The sequence below is a fragment of the Hyaena hyaena genome, unplaced genomic scaffold (genome assembly GCF_003009895.1).
Source record: "Hyaena hyaena isolate Hyena2069 unplaced genomic scaffold, ASM300989v1 scaffold_296, whole genome shotgun sequence".
Taxonomy (NCBI): domain Eukaryota; kingdom Metazoa; phylum Chordata; class Mammalia; order Carnivora; family Hyaenidae; genus Hyaena; species Hyaena hyaena.
Genome location: NW_024080931.1, coordinates 1,602,918 through 1,619,823, shown reverse-complemented (window position 1 = coordinate 1,619,823; position 16,906 = coordinate 1,602,918). Strand labels below are relative to the sequence as shown.

The 16,906-nt window shown below is 59.6% G+C and overlaps 1 protein-coding gene across 1 annotated transcript; it reads left to right on the top strand.

Annotated features, from left to right (window-relative positions):
- The first annotated feature begins 518 nt into the window (after positions 1-518).
- DOHH (deoxyhypusine hydroxylase) lies at positions 519-9,215 on the top strand. The gene is made up of 5 exons (XM_039247489.1): positions 519-846; positions 3,591-3,921; positions 5,899-5,975; positions 7,209-7,449; positions 8,591-9,215. The coding sequence occupies exons 2-5, from the start codon at positions 3,648-3,650 to the stop codon at positions 8,908-8,910; spliced, it is 912 nt and encodes a 303-aa protein (XP_039103420.1). The 5' UTR covers positions 519-846; positions 3,591-3,647; the 3' UTR covers positions 8,911-9,215.
- Positions 9,216-16,906: the final 7,691 nt, after the last annotated feature.

Here is a 16,906-nt window from a genome sequence, read left to right as displayed (position 1 = left end):
TCTCATTTCTCAGAGTAAAGCCAAGTCCTTCTTATGTCTGGGTGGCTCTGCCCCCAAATCTCCCCAGGGCTCCTTCCCGCACCTGCCAGACCTTTACCTGGTCATCACCGCCCACTGCGGCCACCTCACGGTCCGTACGTGCACCTTGCTTGAATACCTTATTCCCTTTAACATGCGTCACCACCTAACCTGTATTTTACGTATTTATTGTCAGTCTCCCTCAGACAACCAGGCTGTGAGGTTTACGAGGGTATGAACTGCAGGCTGTCCTGTCCTCAGCTTCCATTAACTGTTAAGAGAACGACGAAGGAACGACTTGGTCGTGTTGGGGGAAAGGACAAGATCCCTCCCTTCCCAAGCTCGGGTCCAGCCCCCGGAAGCCGTTGGCCACGCCCCCATGGCTTGACCACGCCCCAGGGACGCTGCGCATGCTCCGTGGCTAGCCGGCCCCGGGCTCCGGCCTGAATCGGCGCCAACCATTTCCACTTGTCGAACCGGGTGGGGAAGCCGGGGAGCATCTCTTCCGGGAAAAGAACGAAAGTTTGCCCTTTCCCCTCCCTGAGGGACGTCCTCGGACTCCATGTGGTGTGAGTGTGTGAGCTGTGGCGCCGGTGCCGACTCACGCTTCCAGGCCTCTCTCCCGCCGCGGAGACTTTGACGGGAACTCCCCCCGAGGGCTGCGTTGGTGCCGTCCGGGCCGGTCACGTGGGCGACAAGATGGCGGCGCCCGGAGCGCGCTGCGAGCGTCGCGGTTGGTGACACTCAGGTGGCGGCGGAGGGAGCGGGCGGGCTCGGCGTACCTGGTCTTCCGCAGGTCGCTCGGGCGTTCCGGCCGCAGAGAGCGCGGTACGTGGCCGGGGCCTGGCGGGCGGGCGCGGGGAGGGCGCCGCGGGAGGTGGTCTCGTCTCGGATTCGTTGCTGGGGCGGAGCGGGGGTCGAGGGGCCCCCTCCTGAGGGGTTTAGAGTCCCGGCGAGCTCTTTCCTCGGGTTCTGGGGACCCTGTCGCCAGAGATCCCTTCGTTGGGGGGAGCCGGGGAGCCAAGCGTGCTCCGGAGGGGGAGGGGCGGGATCCCGGTCTCTGTCTCCATCCCTTACTGACTCATCGTGTCTGCCTCTGAGAGGCTCTCACAGGGGCGAGCGGATTCCCCGATTCCGCCTTGGTTGGGGGCTGATCCCCTCAAGCCCACACCCTTGCCCCCCTGCCCACTTGAGAAATGGGCCTAAAGTGTGAGCTGCGGGCTTCCAGGCGGCTAAGTGCGCCTCCTGAGCACAGAGGTGGGTTTGGGGCTCCTGCAGGAATATTTAACACCAGCTCTGGTTTGTCCGACGGCCTGCTAAGTGCCCGCCATTGTACAAGGTGCTCCATGAGCTCCCCTTCACTCGCTGCATGTGCCCCTTCTACCCATTGTACGAATGACACAGATTTACTCCGGGTATGCAGTGCCTAGTACCGTGCCTGGTGTGCAGTCGATGTTCAGTTCATTCAACAAATAGGGATTGGGCCCTCCTACCATGGCGACCGATCCGTGCTAGGACAGAGCAGAGAACAAAACGGTGTATATACTGTGTGTGGGGGGGGGGGGAGAGATACAGGTTTACCTTTATTTAAGTATAAAGCCCCGTCCTTGTGTTGCTGACTTTCTAGTAAGAAACAGATGAGTGAAATGTACTGGACGCCAAGGGCTGCGAGAGCCACGGAAGCCACCACCAGCGGTGGTGCCAGGCAGTGGAGGGTTTGTGGTGTTAAAGCCGGTTGCTCAGAAGTCCTGCCTGCACACTTAACATCGGGACAGAGACGGGAAGGAAACCCGGCTCGGGAGCTGTTAGTAGTTTGATTCCAAACGAAGAAGCCAAATCCAGAGGCTTTTGCCCCCACTCGGGTCTCGCCCTGTTTTGTGTACACGTTCCTCTCCTGTAGCTGGATCTGCCCCGGTGACCAGATCTCCCCTCATCCCCAGGCATCTGAGGACTCTGGGGATGAGTAGGCGATGAAGGGCCCTTTCCAGGTGTCTTGAGGGCCACCCCGCGCAGACCGGGAGGCAGGAGTCCTGGGCCCTGTTTGCCCTCGGCCTGCGCTGGGGCCCCAGACGAGTCGCTGCCTGACTGTGAAGTCAGATCTCATGGCCCTAAGTCCTTGCCCGCTCGCTGCCTCCTGTGATCTCTGGTGGTCCTCAGTTCAAGGTGTCACCTCCTTGGAGGTCTTCCATGCTCAGGCCGCTGCACGTCCTCATTAAGCCTGGTCGGCTGCAGGGGACCGGAAGGCCGCCGCACACCCCAGCACGCTCTACGAAGCATCGGGGCAGGTCTAGGTTGACCTGGATGGTGGAGAGGGAGCCCCTCCTCCCAGCCCAGCCCAGCCGGGTCCTTTCATCATAGTCCATCCATTCAGCCTAACAGTTGTGGTTTAGAACTTGACTCTGGAGCCCAGCTACCTGGGCGTGTAGCTCTTTACGCGGTTCCAAAGCACCTCTCTGTGCTTCTGCCTTCTCGCCCGTAAAAGGGTGACAATCCTAGTGCCGTCCCCTAGTTTTATGGGGGAGAATCACAGGAGCTCGTGAATGTAAAGGGCTTCGGAGAGGCGCCTGCCACGTCGCAGACGCTCTGCGTGTCAGCTGCTGTTACTTGTAGGGCTGCTGTTTTCATTAAGGGCTTACTGTGTGCTCGGGGTTCAGTGGTGACCGAGATAGACTCGGTCCCTGCCTTCAGAGCTGTGGTGACGGACAAGCCCCGCTGTGGCAAGTGCTTTGCAGAAAAGTGAAACAAGTGAAGAGACTAACAGTGAAGACTGTGATCAGGGAAGGCTTCCCTGAGGAGGTAACATTTGAGACCCAAGGGAGTGAGAGAGTGAGCATGGGAGGCATCTGGGGAAGACTGTTCCTAAGGAAGAGAACAGATCTGTGCAAGGATCCTGGGGCAGGACTAGGCCACTGGCCTGTTGGAGGAACAGCCAGGAAGCCTGTGTAGCTGGAGCAGAGTGAGTGAGGCGGGGAGAGGGAGGAGGGGAGGGCTGGCAGGTCTTGGGGACCGGCAGGGAGCTTGAAGGCGCCACAGGAGACGCATGCAGGGCGGTGACGGGGTGCAGCCCCCCGGCTGGATGGGGGCTGGAGGAGCTGTTCTCAGCCTCCTGCTGGCTCGTGAGGATTGGCCAGAGGCCTCAGTCCCTCGCCCGGCGAGCCCTGACGCGGGGCTGACGGAGCCTCCTTGCGGCAGGGCCGCTGGCTTCCCACGAGCAGGCAAAGACGCCAGAGTGTCCTGTGACCCGCCCTCGGGAGTCACGGTCATTTCTCCCGTGCCCCGTTGTTCGTGCTGCTCAGCCCTGTTCGGTGTGGGAGGGGCCGCACAGCGTGGGGCTCATCCGGGCGCGTTGGCGACTGAGCGGAGCGCAGCTCAGCACAGGTCACTGCTGCTATAGAGCCGAGAGGCCCAGAGAGGGAAGGTCACTTATGGAAGGCCGCCCAGCAAGCAGACAGGGCCAGACCCTGGCTTTCAACCCAGACGCCCAGGATGGTCAGCAGGTAGGAATCCCCCCCTCAGGTCCGTGGGCAGGCGGGAAACGTCTCTCACCTGGGCTCTCGGTTTTCTGCGCGCAGGTCCCGCAGCCCCAGAGCCCCCAGCTTCGGCCCCGGCGGGAGGGAGGCGGCGGCGCCATGGTCACCGAGCAGGAGCTGGAGGCCGTGGGGCGCGCGCTGGCGGATCCCCGGCAGCCCCTGCACGCCCGCTTCCGGGCCCTCTTCACCCTCCGCGGGCTCGGCGGCCCCGGGGCCATCGCCTGGATCAGCAAGGCCTTCGGCGACGACTCAGCCCTGCTCAAGCACGAGCTGGCCTACTGCCTGGGCCAGATGCAGGACCCGCGGGCCATCCCCGCGCTCCTGGACGTGCTGCGGGACACGCGCCAGGAGCCCATGGTGCGCCATGAGGCAGGTGGGTGGCCCTCTCCCCGCCTGTGGCCCTTGTGCCGCAGTGTCCCCGCCTCGTGTGACCTGGTAGCACTCGGCACGCGGTGTCTGTGAAGCACGGGTGGTGTCCAGCCCCACAGGCCAGACGGCAGGACTGAACCCTGCCCCTGCGCATAAAGGCCGCGGTAAACTGGCGCCAGCAGAGGGGCGTGGCCACGGGGGGCGGGGCTGATGGACGCTGAGATTTGCATTTCACATCATTTTCACATTTGGGGAAGTAGCGTCCCTTTGATTTTAAGTTTATTTATTTTGAGAGCGAGACAGAGACAGACCACGGAAGGGCAGAGAGAGGGAGACACAGAATCCGAAGCAGCTCCAGGCTCCGAGCTGTCAGCACAGAGCCCGACTTGGGGCTCGAACCCACAAACCGTAATATCATGACCTGAGCCGAAATTTGGAGCTGGAGGCTTAACCGACTGAGCTCCCCATGCGTCCCTCCTCCGTTTGATTTAAAAGAGGGATTTGGGAGGCGCCCGGGTGACTCAGTCAGTTAAGCATCAAACTTAAGCTCAGGTCATGATCTCACAGGTCCTGAGTTCGAGCCCCACATCGGGCTGTGTGCTGTCTGTGTAGAGCCCACTTCAGATCGTCTGTCTCCCCCTCTCTCTGCCCCTCCCCTCCTTGCGCATGCGCGTTCTCTCTCTCTCAAAGTATTTCATTAAAAAAATTTTTTTAGGAAGATATTTAAAAACATAAAAGCGATTCTTTGCTGATATAAAACCCATTGGTGAGCTCGCCAACCCGTGACGTCTGTTTCCTTTGTTCGTCTTATTCACTGGGCTGACGTTTATTGAGCACCTGCTGTGTACCGGGCCCTGTTACCTCAAGGGACACAGAAAACGGGAAATGAATGGAATCCTGGGCTGCTGAGGCCTTGTCTCCATAAGCAGGGAGCTCCTTTGCGGATGCGCACAGGGCGGCTGCCTCCATTTTACTCTTTTAGGTATTTTAGTATCCCTGAAGTGACCTCCGGTCCGCGCAGCTGCCCCAGGTGACTCTCCATGTGCCAGTCACGGTTTCGGTCGGAGCTCTCCTCACCCAGAGGGCCCTATTCCAAACCTCCCCTTTCCCATAAGTCCTGCCATTTTGAGTGTGTGGGACCGCGGACACCTTGTGTTATGGTGGAAACAGCAAGTGCTGAGGAGGAGATGAAGCAGGGGGAGGGTGGAGGAGGCAGAGGTGTTGCCCTTTTTAATCGATCGGTGGACAGGGATGTGAGTGAAGGAAGGCAGTTATGTGGAGAAAGTGCTTCAGCACAGGATGCAGCCCATGCAAAGGTCCTGGGGGAGTACCCTCCCTGTTCCTTGGAAGAGTGGCAGGGAGGCCCCTGTGGCTGGAGCAGAGCGAGGGAGGAGTGGGAGAGGAGGGGAGGGCAGGCAGGGGGTGGGGCAGGTCATGCAGGGCCTTGGGGGCCACAGGGAGGACTTGGGGTTTTGCCCTGAAGGAGGTGGGGGCCGAGGAGGGCAGGGCCTGACTCGGGTGAACGCTTGGGGTGTTCTCGATGGGGGTGCAAAGCGGACGAGGAGGTGAGTGGGAGCGGGTGTTTGCTGGCCTCCGGTCCTTCCCACTAGGCGCCTGTGTAGACCCACAGAGCCGGTCAGCCTCCTCCCGCCCTGCCTGGCGTAGACCCGTGCCTCACTTGGCAGCGTAGGCCCCTCCGCCAGGCTCGTCCGGTGTCCTTGGAGCTCCATGTTACCCCGTGTCTGCGAGCTGTAATGTCATGCTCGCCTGGGTCTCCCCTCTAGACCATGACCTGGGGGCGCGGGGGGCAGCCCAGTTCCAGCCAAGTCCACGTTCAGGGGGAGGGACGCAGATAGAGGCGGCTTGGGGGCGTGTGGGAGAGCACAGAGGAGGTAGTGTTGCTGGTCGGTGCCCCCCCACCCCCAGCATCCGGGGCCTTTCCTACTTTCCTAACCGTGAACTGTCCCCTGGTTCTTCTCAGGGGAGGCCCTGGGGGCCATCGGGAACCCGGAAGTCCTAGAGGTCCTGAAGCAGTACTCCGCCGACCCTGTCATCGAGGTAACGACCCCTCCGCCTCCCCCGCCCCAGACCAGCCTACTGTCTGGTTGCCAGGGCGACCGCTTGGCCAGGACAGGACCTGAGGGCGACCGCAGGCTGGCTGCAGGCTCCTGACTCCCCGCACAAAACCCACCCTGACCCGCTCCCCCTCCCCCCAGTCCCTCGGCCAGGACCCCTCCGAGCCCACCCGCTTCTGTGGGCCCCAGCGTCCCCCAGCCTGCCGCTCTTTCTTCTTCAGGGAACAACTTTATTGAGATGTGACACACTCCATAAATTTCACCCTCTGACACTGTGCACTAAAGCGGTTTTTTGAACATCCATGGAGGTGTGCCACCATCATCTCTTTCTGGAACATTCCTTCACCCCAAAAGGAGCCCCGCCCCATCAGTAGTCACTCCCCTGCCCAGCAACCCTTGGCAATCTGTAATCTACTTCCTGTGTCCGTGGAGGAGCCTGTTCTGGACGCGTCAGGCACGTGGACTCACACCCCGCGTAGCCTCCCGTGTCTGGTTCCCTCCCTGAGCGTCGTGTGTTCGGGGTCCGTCTGCGGCCGGCGGGTGTGGGCGCCTCGCTAGTGTTCGCGGCCGAGGGGCGTGCGCGTGCGCGGTGGACGCACCTCAGGGGCGTGCGCGTGCGCGGTGGGCCACATTTTGTTCATCTGCTGATGGACGTTTGGGCCGTTTTAAGTTTTTGCCCACATGAGTCGTGTTGCCGCGAACACGCGTGTGTAGGTTTCTGTTTGGTTTTGTGTGTTTCCCACTTGCTGCTCTTGTCATCTGCTTCCCCGACTTCCGTCCCGGAGCACATGTGTTTCCAATGGCTTTTAGGACAGAATCCCAAGCTCCTGCCATTCACGGGCCGACTAGTGCGGCCTGGCCACCTGGGGTCCCATCTCTGCCCACTCAGCCTGCTTGATCCTCCCTGATGTGTCCCACAGGGTCCTGCCTCAGCGCCTTTGCACTGGCCATTTCCACCCACTTCACTCTTCCTTGGTTCTGGCCTCTGCTGCACTCCGATGTCACCTCCTTACCGCGTCTCTCCTGGTCCTCTGTCTTCCTCACTCCCTGATCACAAGCCCAGGCTGGTCTTTCTCCAATCTAGAATGATCAGCTAACTCCTGCATCTGTTGCCTCCGGCCTCTATTAAATCTGGAGCCCCTGAGGTTGGGGAAGGGGGGCCATCGCGTCCACTGTCGTGTTCTCAGTGGCCGCCTGTGCACCCCTGTCCCCGCAGGTGGCTGAGACGTGCCAGCTGGCCGTCAAGCGGTTGGAGTGGCTGCAGCGGCACAGCGGGGAGCCCGTGGGGGCAGGGCCCTACCTGTCGGTGGACCCGGCGCCTCCAGCTGAGGAGCGCGACGTGGGGCGGCTGCGCGACGTGCTGCTGGACGAGGCCCAGCCGCTCTTTGAGCGCTACCGCGCCATGTTCGCCCTGCGCAACGCCGGCGGCGAGGAGGCCGCCCTGGCGCTGGCAGAGGGTGAGTCGGGGCCCGGGCGGCGTGGGGGTCATGGTCGGCGCCCCTCCCTGGGGCTCAGTAGCTGCCCCTGGGACACGGAGCAGGGCACGTGCCTCCTGGGCCTGGCCCCAGCGCCTCCCTACGCGACGGCTCTCCAGGCATTGACTCGTCCTCCGTGGTGCGCGGGCCCCTGACATCCCCCCTCCCGCCCCCCATTCTCTGCGGGAGGAGCCGGGCAGAAGGCCGAGATGGTTGCCCCAGGAGACGGCAGCTGGCGGGCCGCGGAGTCGGGGTCTGATCCGTGGCGGTGCGGCTGCCGCGCCCGGACCCTTTTCTCTCTCCCGTCCCGGCTCTGCAGGCCCCTCTCTACAGGCCACCGCCCGGGACAGCCCCTGGCCCCGCGCCCCCGATGCCCAGGGCGTGCCCACAGAGCATGTAGAGCCCTCGCTGCCCTCCCAGAATTTCCTGTCCGGCAAGGAGCCGCCTGGTCATCGCTGTGACGCTGCATCAGGGCTGGGAGTCCCAGCCAGGCAGGGAGGGGGCCCAGAGGGGCTGGTGCTGCTTGGGAAGGGGGGGGGCGCAGTCAGGAGGTGCCCTAGGGCAGTCACCACCCGACTCCCAGCTGTGGTTTCCCCGTCAGTGTGAAGCATGACCAGTCTATAGGGTGGTGGCAGGGTGCCCGTGACTGTGCCCTTATCAAACGTTGTAGCGTGTGGGGACGTGTGCACACGCCCGCGGGTAGCACTTGACGGTGCGGTCAAGCACATGATCCAGGGGCCCGAGGAGATGTGGGAGCGAGCGGGCAGGGACCCCGGCCCGGGAAGCCCACGCCGGCGCGTCTTCCTTCCGGAGGGAAGGGCTGTGTTCCCAGGCCGTGCCCTCTGGCTGCCCCTGTGGCCCCAGGGCCCTCCCTCTGGGCAGCGCCAACCACCTCGAGACGGGAACCCCCTTTCCACCTCTCTCCTGTCTACCTCTCGTCCTTTCTGCGGTGCCCCGCCCCGAGACACACCCCCCCCGCCCCGAGACACCCCCCGCCTCCCCCCCCCGAGACACCCCCCGCCTCCCCCCCCCGCCCCGAGACACACACCCCCCGCCCCGAGACACACACCCCCCCCGATGGCCCCGCCCAGCCCGTGACCACGCCCTCCCGCCCCGCCCACAGGCCTGCGCTGTGGCAGCGCCCTCTTCCGGCACGAGATCGGCTACGTCCTGGGCCAGCTGCAGCACGAGGCGGCCGTGCCCCAGCTGGCGGCGACCCTGGCCCAGCCGGCCGAGAGCCCCATGGTGCGGCACGAGTGCGCCGAGGCCCTGGGCGCCATCGCCCGGCCCGCCTGCCTGGCCGCCCTGCGGGCGCACGCGGCCGACCCCGAGCGCGTGGTGCGCGAGAGCTGCGAGGTGGCCCTGGACATGTACGACTACGAGACGGGGCCGGCCTTCCAGTACGCGGACGGGCTGGAGCAGCTGCGCACGGCCCCCGCCTAGAGCCGCCGCCCCTCCCCTGCGGGGCCCCGGGGCCCCGCGGCCTGGCCTCCCGTCCCCCTGGGGCTCTGCTCCGCTAGATCCGCCTGCTTTTGCATCTTGACCCCCCTGGGGCCAGTCTGAGGCTCCTGTGTCCCCACTGAGGGGCCTCGGTCAGAAACCAGGGGTGCCGGGAAAGCTGCCGTGGGCAAACCCAACCCGCTTGGGCCTGGGCAGAGGCCTCTGACTCCCCAGTCTGGGACTAGGTAGGGAGGGGAGAGAGGAGCCCACCCCAGGGTCCAAATGGACTATTAAATTATTTTTGCTGAGCCGTGACTCTCTGGGTGCGCCGGGGGGGTCTGCAGGGCTGCGGTCAGAACCTGTAACGGGGAGGAGGGGGGCCGGGTGTTTGAAGAGCTCAGCTCTGAGGTCCACCCTCCCCAGGTGCCCGGGGTCATCTCGTCCCTTGGGGTAACAGCCCAGCGGGCCCTGCAGCCTGGCCCTCCCCCACCCTCATGTCACCCACCCCTGCTGGGGGCAGAGGGGAAGGGGCTTGAGGGTGTTCTCCTCACGCCCCCGCCCCCCCCCCACTCTCCGTGTGCGGCTTGGACGGCTGTGAGGGCGGAGCCTAACAGCTCCGGTGGGACACTTCCACCTTCCCGCCGCTGACCCGACCCTTGTCAGCCGCAGCCCTGACACAGGCCCTGGGGAGGCGGGCGTCCTGGGGCACCGCAGCTGCCACCCAGTTTTACCACCAATGCCTCAGCGCTCCGCCACCAGGCGCGCGGCTTCTGCAGTTCCGCTCTGATGCAGACCCCTCGGTCCCGGTTCAGGGCTCCCGCCGCCCCCTCCGCACACAGGGTGATCTACTAGCGAGGCCACCGAGCCCAGGAAGGCGCTTTTCCCGCCCGTTCATCATAAAGGGTGCCTGGCAGCTGCTTCCCTGGGGAGGTTGGGGTGCGGCCCCCCAGGGGATGGGGGTGCAGCCACCAGCCTGGAGCCCCTTGGTCTGGGGACTTTGTGGAGTCCACAGTGCCCGCGTGGTCTACTAAATCAGTGGCCATTGGTGGTTATCTCTCCCCCCAGGGTCAAGGGTGTGGCTGTGGCTGAGAGTTCCTCCTCCCTCCAGCCCTGCCCGTCCTGAAGCCACAGGGAGCCCCCAGCTCCCGGCCTGTCACTGTGCCCAAGTGCACTGGCAAGGCGCTCCTCCGGCCCTCACCTCTCGGGAGGGTACAGGCTTTCAGAAGGGGCTGGGACCCGGGGCCCACATTCCCCATTATCTCAATTCTGCAGGCCCTTGTCCCCTGGCTCGCAGCCATGGTCGTCATCGGATTTACCTCCTCTCGGCTAAGACAAGCTGGAACTTCTTTTTTTTTTTTTTCCTAACGTTTTTAAGTTTATTTTGAGAGAGAGCCAGAGCCAGACCATGAGCAGGGGAGAGGGAGACAGAGAATCCCAAGCAGGCTCCCCACTGGCAGAGCAGAGCCCCTCATGGGGCTCGAACCCACAAAGCATGAAATCATGACCTGAGCCCAAACCAAGGGTCAGACATTGATCGGACTGAGCCGCCCAGGTGCCCCCAGGCTAGACTTTCTTGAAAACAAGGGAAGACACAGCTCACAGCCTTCTGAGCCCAGGTCATCCCCATGTTCTGCCTCTCGCCTGCTTCCTGCTCTCTCTGTTCTGGGCAAAGGCCCCAGAACAGCCAAACCCTGAGCAGTTCCCGGCGTCTTTCTCGTTTCTGCGCCAGCCAGGCGCTGCCCTTCCTGTCCCCAGGCCTGTCCTTGCCTGCAGGTGACCCCCAGTGTCCAGATCCGGCAGTCACGGGGTCTCCATTCCTCCCCCTCGCCCAGTGTCTAACTGGCCCGTCCCCCCTCCTCCTGGAAGCGCCTCTGGGACCCGGCTTCCCTCCCATCTCTCCAGTCCCCTCTGTCTCCCACCCCTCCCCCGGTGCGCAGGCTGGGGGCCTCCGGCCACTTCTCTCCCTACTCGCTCCCCTCCCGGGCACCTCATCCACTCTCTGGACTGGAACTCTGTCTGTGGCCCGACCACCCCCACAGTCCTATTTGTAGCCCGGGCCTCCCTCGAGCTCCAGACTTGGGGTCCCGCCGCCCCTCCATGTCTGCACTTAGATACAGGTGAGATGTCCCAAACTTTGCTGGGACGTTAGAATTCCTCACATTGCCTGCTGAAGCCGCTCCTCCCATAGGAGGTGGAAATTTGCCGGTCATCCCCGGTGCTCGGCCTGAAAACATTGGGGTTGAAAATCCAGCCCAGATCTACCCACGTCCCCCGACCCCTGTGCCCCCAGCCACCGCCATCACCCACCTGGACTGCACAGTCCCCTCTGGCCCCTTCCCCTGCCCCCACCTTGCTTCCTATGGCCTGTCCTCCCTGCAGCGGCCACCAGAGGGCGCCTGTGAGCACCCAAATCAGGTCTGGTCCTCTGCCCACAGCCCCCCAGGGCTCGCACCTCCCTGGAGGAGAAGTCTAAGTCCATTCTTCGGTCCCCAAGGCCCTGTACAACCGGTCCCTTCCGTCTCTCCCCCTCGCCCACTTTGCTCCAGCTACACAGGCCGCCTCCCTGTTCCCCCATCACATGAGCCCAGTGCTGCCCCAGGACCTTTGTATTTGCTATATACTCTACCTGGAACCTTTTCTCCTCTAGATATCTGTTCACTCCCTCACTGTTTGCTCCTTTGCTCAAATGTCCCCTCCTCCCTGAAGCCTGCCTGAGCACCTGCATTGACATCGTAACCTCACTCCTGATGTCCCTTTATCGTATTCCCTGCTTTATTTTTCTCCACAGCACCTCTATCTACCTGTGCACTTTCCCTAATTATTTTGTTTATTGCCTGTTTTCTCCACTCGCATGAGCACGGTGAGAGCAGGGATTTTGTCTGCGTTCCGTCTGTGGCCGTGTGTGTGGTGCGTAAGCAGCGATTGGAACATGTAAATAAAGCCCTCATTTGTAGTGTGCTGCGTTCCTACACCCACCACTGTCCACTTTTGTGGCCTGATCGTGACTTTTGTGGCCACGCACGCAGGCTGCAGCACATTGCTGAGCGGACCCCTCGCACCACTGCTGTGCCTGATTTGAGGAACACCCATCGGCGGGGACGCTGGTTAAATAGGGGTGCGTTTCCACGTGAACAGGCGGACCTTCGAAAAGTCGGGAAGATCTGCCTCCAAAGAGCAAGGCAGGCGGAGCGCAGAATAAGCAGACCCGATTTGCATACGAGGGATTATAGACGTACATTATGCGTGGGCAACCTCTCTGAAAAATAGCCAGCATTTCCCCAGAGCACTTGAATTCCCTGTGCTCCTTGAGACTTCCTACCATAACGTGTACTTTGACGTCTGCTAGACACGGTGGCCATGGCCCCTTTGAAGGGAGCAGTGCTTTCCCCGGGGACAGAAGTCGCCTGCCACTCAGATTGGGTTCCTGGCTTCCTCTTGCTTCCCCAGGGCAGGCATGACGGCGGCTTGGCCTGCACCCCTCTCCAGCCACTCGACCTGTGTGGCCAGATGTTCCTGGGTTGTTGTTTTTTTCAATTTATTTTTGAAGGAAAGAGAGACTGAGTGGGGGAGGGGCAGAGAGGGAAGCAGGCTCCAGGCTCTGAGCTGTCAGCACAGAGCCCAATGTGGGGCTTGAACACACAAATCATGAGATCATGACCTGAACCCCAGTCAGATGCTTAACTGACTGACCCCCCCCCAGGCACCCCTAGATGTTCCTGTTTTTAAGGGCAGCCAGACAACAACTCGTTTGCCACAGAACCTCTCATTCCGGGGGCGCCTGCGTGGCTCAGTTGGTGAGCACCCAGTTCTTGGTTTCCGCCCAAGCCACGGTCTCAAGGTTCATGTTGGTGCAGAGCCTGCTTGGGATTCTCTGCCACCCCCCAAAAAATAAGTAAGCAAACTATTTTAAAAATCTCCTGTGGGAGAAATGTGGACAGTTAATTGGAAACATCCAAGTGCCGTGCATGGCAAAGAAGTCACTTTCACAGGCCAAACACGGGTTTACACGTCCAGGTATGCACGTCACAAATACTCATTGAGCATCTGTGCGCGGCAGGCACTCGGGGCGTAGATCGCAGCTCTCTGGCCTCATGGAGCTGACGTCCTGTCGTTACTTTTTATCATCTTCCTACGTGTTCAAAGCCGACTCCAGGTTGCCTTTGGAGAGTTCTGTGACTCAGGCTGCTGTTCACGCAGGGCCTCCCCGCGGGCCTCGTGCTGTGCTGTGTTGACTCTGGAAGGCTCCGAAGCAGAGTCGTGGTGTGATTCACCCCAGGGATGTCCTGGGGGAAGGAGATGGGCTCGGGCTGCAGGAAGCAGATAGCGGAAGCCACGCCCCAAAGCAAGACCTGGAAGCGACAGAGAACTTGAAATCTCGAGCCTCCAGACGTGTGACAAACTGATAGTGAGAGACACATCTGGTCCCCAGGGGAGGATTCCCCCCCCCCCCCCCGCACCGCCGCCTCCTCCAACTTCTTTGGTTGCCAGGTTATCCTTGACCTTCCTTGGCCCGTGGGCGCATCTCTCCAGTCTCTGCCTTGTCCTCGCGCCCCCCTCCCCTCTTCCCCGTGTCTGTGTGCAAACCTCCCTCTTCCCAGAAGCACACGCTCGCCAGATGAGCCCTCCCCCCATAACCTCATCCGAGCTTGATGACGTCATCTGCAGAGACCGGTTCCATTCCCAGCTGCTGCGGGTCAGGACTGAACGTGTTTGGCGGGGGACACAGCCCCACGGTACTGACACTCCGGTGTCTGGTCCCTGCCCCAACCCAGGCTCCGTGAGAGAACTCCGCTGGGCTCCTGCACCTCCTCGTCTCTTTCAGGGCCCAGGACAGAGGTCGGGAAGGATTTATAGGATGTTTACCAGGCGCTCTCACCCCTCTGGACTTCTGGTTTGCAAAGATAGGAGCCTCTGGTTTAAAAAAAAATTGGGGGCCCCTGGATAGCTCAGATGGTCAAGTGTCTGACTTTTTTTTTTTTTTAATGTTTATTTATTTTGAGAGAGAGGGAGACACAGAATCTGAAGCAGGCTCCAGGCTCCGAGCTTTCAGCACAGAGCCCGACACGGGGCTCAAACTCACAAACTGCGAGATCATGACGTGAGCCGAAGTTGGACGCTTAACTGACTGAGCCACCCAGGCGCCCCGAGTGTCTGACTCTTGATTTCGGCTCAGGTCATGCATGAGCCCAGGGTCACAGGATCAAGCCCCGCATTGGGCTTCACACTGAGTGTAGGGAGCCTGCCCAAGATTCTCTCCCTCTCCCTTGACCCCGCTTGCACTCTCTTTCTCTCTAAAATTAAAAATAATTTTTAATTAAAAAAGAATTAAGTAGGAATTAAATGATAACTCTGCACAGAGAGAAATGGTTTGTTCAGCCGTGCAGCAGGGGAGCACAAATTTGAAGGGGGTGACCAAAAACTCTGTAAATAAATCATAATATTTTAATGCATTTTTTTCTTCTTTTTAAAAATCAACACGTAGGAGCACCTGGGTGGCTCAGTCGGTAAAGCATCAAACTTCGGCTCAGGTCAGGATCTCACAGTTTGTAGTACAGGTTTGAGCTCTGTGTTGACAGCTTGGCATCCTCTCTCTCTCTTTCTCTCTCTCTTTCGGTCTCTCTCTTTCTCTATCTCTCCGTCACTCCCCCAGTTACCGCATATACTTCCACTCTCTTTCTCTCTCCCAAAAAAGAAATAGATGTTAAAAAAACCAGCATGTATATTGAGATCATTGTACAGTCACAGTCTTGCCTCCGTGTAAGCTGTGACAGCCGTGGCCCAGAACAGTGTGGACATCAAGTGTAGTGGCAGAGAGATGGGCGGATCCCCCGCTGCTGGCCGTGAGGCTGGAGGAGGGGCTGCGGGCCAGGGATGAGCCACTGGAAATGGAGAAGGGGGGAGACACATGTCCCTGGGGCCCAGAGGGGGAACCGGCCCTGCCCAGGCCTGGCCGTGAGGCTGGAGGAGGGGCTGCGGGCCAGGGATGAGCCACTGGAAATGGAGAGGGGGGAGACACATGTCCCTGGAGCCCAGAGGGGGAACCAGCCCTGCCGAGGCCTGGGTGTCAGCCTGGAGAAACTCATGTTGGATTTCTGACCTCCAGGGGCACCTGGGTGACTCAGTCGGTTGAGCAGCTGTCTTTGGCTCAGGTCATGATCTTGTGGTTCATGGGTCCAAACCCCACATCGGGCTCACTGCTGATGGTGCAGAGTCCACTTTGGATCCTCTGTCCTCCCCCCCGCCCCCCGCCCCTCCTCTATTTGCGCTCTCTCTCAAAATAAACAAACATTTTTTAACAGCAACAACAAAAAAGTTTCTGGCCTCCAGAATGGTGAAATAATACGTTTATGATCTGCTCAGCTACTCAGTTTGGGGTGACTTGTTACAACAGCTGCAAGGAACGACACTCCCGAACGATCCTTCTAGAAGCACCCATGTTCCTCCCTCACTAATGACTTGTTTTTAAAAATCAAAAGTAATGCAAAAAAAAAATCCAAACTTCTGGGGCATGTGGGTGGCGCAGTTGGTTAAGCGTCCAACTGTTGATCTCCACTCAGGTCTTGATCTCACGGTGGTGAGTTCAGGCCCCGTGTCAGGCTCAGCGCAGGGCATGAAGCCTACTATTAAAAAAAAAAAAAAGGGGCGCCTGGGTGGCTTAGTCGGTTGAGCGTCCGACTTTCGCTTAGGTCACGATCTCGCGGTTCATGGGTTCGAGCCCCGCGTCGGGCTCTGTGCTGACTGCCAGCTCAGAGCCTGGAGCCTATTTCAGAGTCTGTGTCTCCCTCTCTCTCTGACCCTCCCCTGCTCACACTGTCTCTCTCTCTCAGAAATAAATAAAAAAAGAAAAAAGAATTTAAAAAAAAAAAATCAAAACTTTTTTTTAATGTTTATTTTTGAGAGCAAGAGAGAGGGACCAGGGGAGGGGGAGAGAGAGAGACAGAATCCAAAGCAGCTCCAGGCTCTGAGCTGTGAGCACAGAGCCCGACGCGGGGCTCGAACCCACAAACCGCGAGATCATGACCTAAGCGAAAGTCGGACGCTTAACCGACTAAGCCACCCAGGCACCCCCCAAAAATCCTCCTTTTAAATGAAGACGGGATTCAGCTTTGCACAGGCCATGGATGCTGAGTGGCTCAGTCAGTTAAGTGTCTGACTTTGGCTCAGGTCATGATCTCACAGTTCGTGAGTTCGAACCCCGTGTCAGGCTCTGTGCTGACAGCTCAGAGCCTGGAGCTGCTTCTGATTCTGTGTCTCCCTCTCTCTCTGCCCCTCCCCTGCTTGCGCTCTGCCTCTCTCTCTCAAAACTAAACAAACATTTAAAATTTTTTTTTTTTTTTTAAAAAGAAGGTTCTTTGTTTGACATTTACTGATCTACTCTGCTCCAGGTGCTGCTCTGGACCTTCTTTGTCCAGTAGAACTTTCTATGATAGACGTATTCTATGTCTGCATCATTCAATAAGATAGTTACTAGCCAGAGGGGGCTGGGGGCGATGCGACATTTGATTTGTAGCCAGTGCAACTACAGAACTGATTTTTTAATTTATTTTGAGAGAGAGTGAGGGAGGGGCAGAGAGAGGGACAGAGAGAAGGCCAGGCAGGCTCCACGCTGTCAGCACAGAGCCCAACTTGGGACTCAAACCCACAAATCATCATGATCTGAGCGAAGACCGAGAGTCAGACGTTTAACCAACTCAGCCACCCAGGTGCCCCCGGAACTGAATTTTTAACTTTAAAATTTAAGTAATTTAAATGGAAATGGAAAAATCTGACATTTGATTAGGTTCTTGGAAAGGTTTTAAGCATGCTTGGACTCCCTGGGGCCTGTGAGTCTGCTTTTCCCATGGTCAACTTTATAAAATATGGAGACCAAGTATTTCCAGTGAAACTTAGCACCCAAACTGAGATCGGCGCTGGATTTTAAGATGAGAAAAGGAATACGAGAAAAAAAAATATAAAATATCTCATTGATAATTGTTGATTTTGATTAAGTGTTGAAATG